The sequence below is a fragment of the Danio rerio genome, chromosome 21 (genome assembly GCF_052040795.2).
Source record: "Danio rerio strain M-AB ecotype USA chromosome 21, GRCz13ab, whole genome shotgun sequence".
Lineage (NCBI taxonomy): Eukaryota > Metazoa > Chordata > Actinopteri > Cypriniformes > Danionidae > Danio > Danio rerio.
In genome coordinates, this window is record NC_141041.1 from 21,605,406 (window position 1) to 21,614,027 (window position 8,622).

The 8,622-nt window shown below is 33.1% G+C and overlaps 1 protein-coding gene across 3 annotated transcripts; it reads left to right on the forward strand.

The window, feature by feature from the left end:
• Nucleotides 1-371: 371 nt before the first annotated feature.
• Nucleotides 372-6,278, forward strand: zgc:103482. Of its 3 annotated transcripts, XM_087299598.1 has the most exons (9): nt 372-755; nt 874-979; nt 1,099-1,245; nt 1,335-1,373; nt 3,839-3,910; nt 4,000-4,083; nt 4,224-4,389; nt 5,676-5,858; nt 6,008-6,278. In XM_087299598.1, exons 1-9 carry the CDS (start codon nt 515-517, stop codon nt 6,050-6,052), a joined length of 1,083 nt encoding a protein of 360 aa, XP_087155724.1. In that variant the 5' UTR covers nt 372-514; the 3' UTR covers nt 6,053-6,278.
• Nucleotides 6,279-8,622: the final 2,344 nt, after the last annotated feature.

Below are 8,622 nucleotides of genomic sequence, written 5' to 3' on the forward strand. Positions count from 1 at the left end.
CCTAGTCTGTTTTAGATATATCCCTCATTGGAGGCTGTGTATGTAATATCTGTATAAAGTAATTAATGCATTTAGAATTCTATAAAGTAAATTATTTACGTAATTTATTTAGTATAATGTTTGAGTAATACAACAGTAAGGTAAGTTATAACAGAAATAGTACAAATCTTTTTATAGTTATATTTGTTATATTAAATGTATATATTTCTTATTACATTTCATATTACCTTGTAAAAGAAGGAATAAGCCTATGTGTTTTATATTTTACGATAAATAGTTTAAAGAGCGCAATTCATATTAATGAGCGCGTTCTAGAAACTTCCGGGGCGGAGACTGAGTACTTTTATATGAACCTGAATTCAATTATCTAAACGTCATCCTTGACGGTTGTTTTGTTTGGTGATCGGTGGCTTCAATCGATGGGCGCTGCTTAAAGTCTATATTTTCTATTTTTATAGCATTCTTCGATGATAGCGCGTCGATTATTTCATTTCCCTTGTAACACTGGATAAAAATGAAGGAGTTGGTGGAAGAGATGCCTGATGAGGGATATGGATGCACCGTGGCTAATCGTTTTGGTCAGCTTCTGGGCGACGAGTCCGACCCTTTCGACATCCTATATGCTGCAGGGACTGAAAAAAAGCAGAAGAAGAAGAAAGAGGAGCCAAAGAAAACTTCAACCACGACTAAATCTGTAAAGAAAGAGTCTCAGAGGGACAGGAAAACCATCCTTCCCGCAGGTGGGGGTGGACAAGGTAGGTGAAGGACAGGACAGTTTTACTCAGAATAACGTGAACGACTTCGTTTAAACTTAACTTAAAGTGTTTTGTCGAGAGCTTGAAATGTAAGTTGTTGTTTTTTTTCTATGACAAGTTCGTCCTGGTCATGAAGTCGTTGAGGAGCCAATACAGAGACGCGTAACTTTTGACCGCAAATTTAATGATGCCGAAAAGCCTCCCCTCAGTTTCTCTGTTGAAAGGTAAAGCTGTCCAGTTAGGCTACGTGCAAATATTTATTTACCTAATGATTTAATTTTTTTAAATATAGAACAATAAAAGACCTGAGTTATTTTGTCTGCCTTACCTGGTCTGTGTGTAGGCCCGTGGATGTGCTGGACAGGCCTGCCAGAGGAAGAGGTACTGGAAGAGGAAGAGGAGCCCGAGGCCCAGTATTTCCAAGATCCAATGATGGATTTGATCAGAGAGGAAAGCGAGAGTTTGAGAGACACAGTGGCAGTGACCGATCGTGAGCAAATGTTCATTACTATCATGTTAAGAGTGGTTGGCAGCTGCTAGTTTCAAGCCTATAGAAAAAGAGTTGTATCATGTACGCAGGGGCAGACTTGGTGATTTGGGGGCCCTAAGCAATTCCAGGTATGGGGGCCCGGGCATTGAAACTCAAACCATTCTCTCTCTCTCTCTCTCTCTCTCTCTCTCTCTCTCTTTCTCTCTTTCTCTCTCTCTCTCTCTCTCTTTCTCTTTCTCTTTCTCTCTCTCTCTCTCTCTCTCTCTCTCTCTCTCTCTCTCTCTCTCTCTAAGTTCAAGTTGTTCATTGGGATGACATTAAGTACAGTATTGCCAAAGCACTTCAAATATAAAATATATTAAAACCATTGAAAAATTAATAATAATACCGATAAGATATAATGACACGCACACAAAAACAAACAAAAAAAACAATACATTTGATAAATATAATAATAATAAAAAGTTTAAATTATTAAAATAAGATACATGAGTTTACATTAACCATTTCTTATGGTGTGTAGGGTGTATACATATTTTGCAGCTAGTCTAGATATTAATTCGTCCCCTCCGAGTATATGGTAAAGTTTTTCTGAGTCATTTAAATTAAAAAATTTAACTGATCACCGTTTCAAATTGGGGGAAAAACATTTGTCTAGTAGTGATGTATTTAGGGCAAAACAGAAGGAACTGTCTCATCCTCTATTTGGTTTGTGTCACAACATTTACATAATCTCTGTTCTTTAGGAGTCCAGGATTTTTTTTGTCTGCCTTTTTCTATTTCTAGGTCATGATCACAGAGGCAATATTTAGAAAGAATGTGCTTTTCTTTTAATTGTTTTAATGATAAATATTTTTGCCAACTGTGTGGTTCTATTTAGGGCTGAATAACATTTAAGTTTAGTCTGGAGGTTGAATTCAGTTTTTAGTTTTTCATCATAGTTATATTTTAATGTTTTTTCAATTTGTTTGTGAAGGTTTTGTTTGGGGACGGGTTCAGTTTGTGTTTTTTTTTAAGTAGTTCAGATACCAGTGTGTTTAGAGGATGAGACACTGTAGGTTTTTCATTAGCCAGAAGGGCTTTATATTGGACAGACTGGGGGTCAGACTCATGCAGGTGCAGCCAGAACTGAACAGCTCGTTTCTGAATCTCCAAGTTTAGCTGGTATAAACCCAGATCAGCCCTGCAGGCAATGTTAGACGTGTTTCTGTGGATATGTAATATGTTTTTATCAAATTCTAATTTTATTCGTTCTATTAAACTTTTATTCCAATTTTCAAATTTTAATACTGGTGCCCAAATTTCACTCCCATATAGTAAGATAGGTTTGATAATAGCGTGATATAATTTAATCCATGTTTTATTTGGTAACTGTAATTGGCCAAAGCGTGACTTTATGGCATAGAAAGCTCTGCGAGCCCTCTTGCTCAGGGTCTTGACAGCGAGATTGAAGCCCCCAGAGGCAGAGATCTGGATGCCCAGGTAAGAGTAACTGCTACAATGCTCTAGAGCTGCTCCTCTGTATGTAAATTGATATTTTTGTCCCTGAGATCTGGCCTTCTTCTGGAACACCATGACTTCGGTTTTGTCCATGTTGAGTCTCTCTCTCCCTCCCCTCCCTCCTCCCTCCTTTTATTATTATTGTTTTCCCAAGTAGTTTTAGCTTTAATAGTAATATAAACTGCATGTTAAAAATCTATTTTAACAACATAAAAGTGGAACTTTTATCTTCTTAATGTGAAATTAAATGCAATAAAATCACACAAAAAAAGTTTACAAACTATGAACGGTTAATAAGCCGTATTTGTTTTATTTATTTATTTATTTATTTATTTATTTATTTATTTATTTATTTATTTATTTATTTATTTATTTATTTTTATTTTATTTTTTTAGATTTTATTATTTGCATCATGTTCAGTATATTAGGAACATTTCACTATTCATGAGGGCCCCCAGTTTTAAAAAGAAGTATTACATTAAAATCTTAATGGTTACAGGAAGATTTTACAGCATATGATAGAAAATTTTAAAATAAGTTATATGCTTAATTTAGGCAATTTTTGGCATTGGTTGGGCCCCCTAATTTCACAGGGCTCTGAACAGTTGCTCACCTCGCTTATGGGTTAAGTCCACCCTTGAATGTGCGTTTTGAAGCTCAATTTTCTAGACATGCTGGAAGATTCTGGGATCGTGTGGTGTTTTTTAAAATTTATATATATATATATATATATATATATATATATATATATATATATATATATATATATATATATATATATATATATATATATATATATATATATATATCAGTTGAGATTGGTCTTGTTTTAAAGTTGAAAACACTAGTGCTGTCATGTAAAAAAACAAACCAAAAAAAAAAAAAACTAAAAGTAATTGTATTAATTTAAAACGTGCACGTGTGCCTTTCTCTTTTTGACTTTAACAAATAATTTGAATTTGTTGGGTTGTAATTAGCTATTTGAAACCTGCTAATAGAAACATTTCTGGAAAACTAGTGTTTTTTTGTTTTTTATTCTTAAAACAATTTGTACACAATTTTTCTGGTAAATGAACCATTATTTGAAAGTAGGAGTGTCCGTTCTGAAGAGAAGCGCAGTGGCAGCGGATCTCGCAACTGGGGTTCTGTGAGAGACCATATGAGGTGACTATTCATGCTTTATATAGTCGTTTCATTTTGCAATGCTTTTTCTCTCATTTAACACGGTTGTAATTTATTCTTCTGTCCTGTAGTGTAATTGAAGTAGCCTCACCTAGTGAAGAGGTCACTGAAAATGAAGAGACCCAGGAGGCAGTTGAGACTGATGGGGAAAACAGGTCCGTTTCATACAGCTGCAGGAAATCTCTTGTAAATCACTTGATGCTTGAAATTGTAAATGCGAATATGTGCTGGCTTTATGGACTTGTTTTCTTTTTATAATTTTAACTAATTTGTAATCGTATGAGTACTTCTCCAGACCATCTGAGACTGAGGAAGTGATTGAGGTTGCCATGGAGATGACACTGGATGAGTGGAAAGCCCTGCAAGAGCAAAGCAGGCCCAAAGTAGAGCTGAATATCCGTAAGACTGAGTCATCTGTGCCATCCAAGGCTGTGGTGATCCACAAGTCCAAATTACTTCAGGTAAAGAGTGTTAATAGTTGTACAAAAATTGTTGGGCTGAGATCTGCTCTTTATTATATATTACACATGCACACTACTGAGCAAAAGTCTTGGGCCACTAGTATTTTTGCCAAAAAGAAAAAAACTGATCTGACCAGCATCCAGTTTATCTGGAATAACATGAAAAAACAGAACAGACTGAGACAAACTAAATGCAGAAGAACTTAGGCAACAACTCTAATAGGGATGTAACTATTCTAGATTTTGCTTGTACGATTATAGTCTGAGGAATAATCATGGTTTCTTGATTATTATTCATTCATCATTTTCAAAACTACTAGTCTAGAAAATTACATGAAAAAATTGTATTTTAAATGGTTTATTGTGGCTCCGTTACCAAATAATACAGCATAAAAATAATAATTATAATATTAATAGTAGTAATAATAATAATAATAATAATAATAATAACAATAATAACAATAACAACAAACGATAGTCCATTTCTCTTTGGACTTCAAGTTTTTGGCTTTAAAACAAGTAATAATATTAACCTAAATATGAATGACAGAACTATGAATAAAAAAAAAAGAATAAATTTAAAATAGTATTCGTTAATCCAGTGTGTGCGTTTTTGACTGTTCAAGCTTGGAATTTTAAACTAGCGTGCAGTTGGCACAACATTTAGTTGCAGTGGTTTTGTTCCGTGCTGAAACGCAGTGTTGAGAAGCATTTACGATTAACTGTGACTAATTCAAGCGTGGCTAATAATGAAACCGGTTAATTGTTGCATCCCTAAATCTCTAAGATGCTTTAAAAAAAACCTACCTGTAAAGCTACAGTACTGTTCAACAGATTAGGCAATGGTGTAAAATGAGGATGCTTTCAAAAATAATGCATTTTATTTTTCAATTCACTTATTTTAACTAAATCAAATCAACATTTTGTATGACCATACTTTGCATTAAAAACACTTGGCACACTTTCCCATAGTTTTTATAGGTAGCTTTGCAGGATTTTTTTTTTAAGCATCTCTGGTATGATTCTTCTGGATTTGGTGTCATTTTCTTTTTGTTTCTTCATGTCATTCCAGACCGACTAGATGATCAGATCTCAGTGTGGAGCACTAGATGTTGTCAGACTCCTTGTGCAGACTATAATCTCTCTGTATAATTGCAATTAATAGCAAATAATGTTTGGAAATGTAAATTAATATTTCAAAGTGACATGCTACAGAAACCTACAGAAAATACTAATATTTTTACGATTCTAAGATTTTTGTACAGTATTGGATATTTTTTTTATAGAAACAAGATGGCATGGATGAGGATGTGGTTTTCCGTCGCCCAGCCAATGACATCACATGTCAACTGGAATTTAACTTTGGCAGTCTGGATCGGCCAACTCGTGGTGGAAGAGGTGGACGAGGTGGTCGTGGCCGTGGGGGTCCATCCATGCCGACCCTACGATCTCCACAAAAATTTGATTCTGTAAGTTAGTTTTGCATTAGAAACCACTCAAGTGCCTGACAGTCACAGTCCTGGGCATAGCAAGATTTTAATGCACTTTAGTCCAGCTTGATTTTCATGCTGTGTGAGTTATGATTTTGGTTTGGGGGTAAATCATGTTTTATTTTTAGGCTCCAAACCCAGATGATCCGGAAGATTTTCCTGCACTGGCTTAATGCCCTTTTGGAGGAAGTGTGTGATGATCAAACATATGTTGGTAATACTGAAATGGGCAATGTACACGTGAAATGATTAAAAAAAGAAACTATGCACAAAGTTTGTTCTTTGCATTTTCTGTAACATGCATTGTATATAGTTTTGAAACTTTTGCACTTGTTTAGAATGAATATTTTTAAGAGGCTGTAGTGGTTTGTTCTAAAATAAAGCATCCTGTTAATGGCACATATTGGTGCTGACTGAACACTTTATTGCTTAGATGTGTTTATGATGCAATATTTTGCACCATGTAATAAAGACCTGCGCTTTATTACATGGTGCAAAATATTGCATCATAAACTTTTTTCAGATTTTCAGTTTGTCTAGACGAGCACAAGCAAAGATTCTTCAGTTTAGACACTGGCAAAAGCTTCAGCAGCAGCCGGTACATAACCCACAGCGAGACAGCTCGTGTGATGGGTCCAAGTAATTTTTGTTTTACTAACATTGAGGGTATTTTGCATTAATAAATACACTATATACATATGAATTTTCATTTTGGCCAGTTAAGGTTCTTTCAAATGTTTCTTTTTTGGAAGCCAGAAGAGAATTTTTTCCATAAATATTAAGTAGCTTTATTCATTTTTGAGCACCAAATAATCCAGAATCATTCCTGAATGCTAATGTGACATGGAAGACTGGGGTGATGGTGCTAAAAATTCAACTTCTTTTTACAGAAACTAGCAGTGGAATAATGAATTAGTTCAAATTCAAGTTGGCTTTATTGTCATTTTAACAATGTACAGTGCAGTATACAGTAAAATTCCTCCAGGACCAAGGTACTACATCAAACAACATCAATTGACAACATGACATAGGACTATGCACTACGATAAAAAAATCTAGCGAATTAAAATAAGATAAACTAAACTAAAAATGAGTAAAATAAGACTATGAATAAGAGGGCAAAGTGTGGTTTGTGCAAAATTAAAGTTTTTATAGATAAATATTTTACAATAGTAATTTTTAATATCAGGGATTTTTGTTTGTCGCTTAAAAAAAAAAAATTTTATATATATATATATATATATATATATATATATATATATATATATATATATATATATATATATATATATATATATATATATATATATATATATATATATATATATATATATATGGTGTTCCCTTTTGTTATTAGGTTATTTCACAGCTCCATTTGACATCATATGCTTGTCACAACGGGTAGTCACCGGAAGTCAAACACAGTCACAAGACTTTACCTGTTAACTAAGGCTAGCAATAATATACATTTTTAAATATTTGACTTCAAAATTACCAATTCAAAGACTTAGTATTAAAGTAGATATTAAAAGCTAAATGTAAACTTTGCAGAACTAACATTGAGTCATCAAATATGGAACAGGTAGCCCTTCACAACCACACAAACAGCATGTACCTCAGATGATTTTTATTTTCTTCCAAAATCCGAAGTAAAATATTTAGTGTTCTCAGTGTTGTTTAAAGTCATGCAAAAATGAAATTAAAGCTAAACCGGTTTTCATTTTGATATAACTTGAACATATTTCAATATTATATTATTAATATACGCACAACAGCAGCCCGTTTTGTCAAAAGTCAGAAAAGTTGTTAAAGGGAATAAAGTCCAAATCCTCTTTCAAAATATATTTTTTAGGATGTCTGCGCTGTCTGAAAGCAAGTTGATAAATCAATTCACATATTTAAGGTTGTTAAATCATGTATTTATATAGTACATTTTTTACAAGGCATGACATTTTGTATCATTTTTGATAATTCAATATTTTGGTGTTTGCTAAAGTTTGCCTACATTTTAGTCTGCGACTATTGGGGTGTTGTGTAGTTTCGATAAAATCCTGCTAGATTTGACTTTTTTTTTTATTTATTTTTTTATTTTTTTTTGTGTTTACTGCAGTCAAAGGATTTTTTTTTTTTTTTTTTTTTTATATATGCGACGCTAACGGTCACATGCATTTGTCTTTTTTTCTGGTGTCAATATAATAGATATAATTAATAGATTATAGTATAATATAATTGATATAATATAATAGAATTGTACTAAATGGCAGAATAAAACTTCAATATTTATTTAAATGTCAGTTTGCTAATGCCGCACTTATATAATATATAATTTATTTTTCTGCTGGTTTAATTATTTTTTTGTTGTTGTTTTTTCCGAACCTAAAAATGGGTTGTTGGGTAAATAAATTCTCTTGTTCTTCATTATACAGCATGTTAAAATGTTGAAAATGTTACTGGTTGAAACCTAAAGTGATGATGAGGTCTTAATGTATGTAAACGTTTTAAAAGGTTTTTAATTTTGCATTTCAGATTCCTGTAACCTACCCTGTTTTACTAATTGAACTTTTGTGATCGATTCAATATATAGGTGAGCATAAAAGATAAATGTATATGCAGCCTATAAAGATGAAATATATGTTGAGTTCCTCTGTTATGGGTTAGGGAAGTGATTCTGAATAAACTTTGAATTCAGCCTTTTTTGAAGCAGTGATTTAAAGTTCCACCAGGGGGAGTAATACCCCAGAGA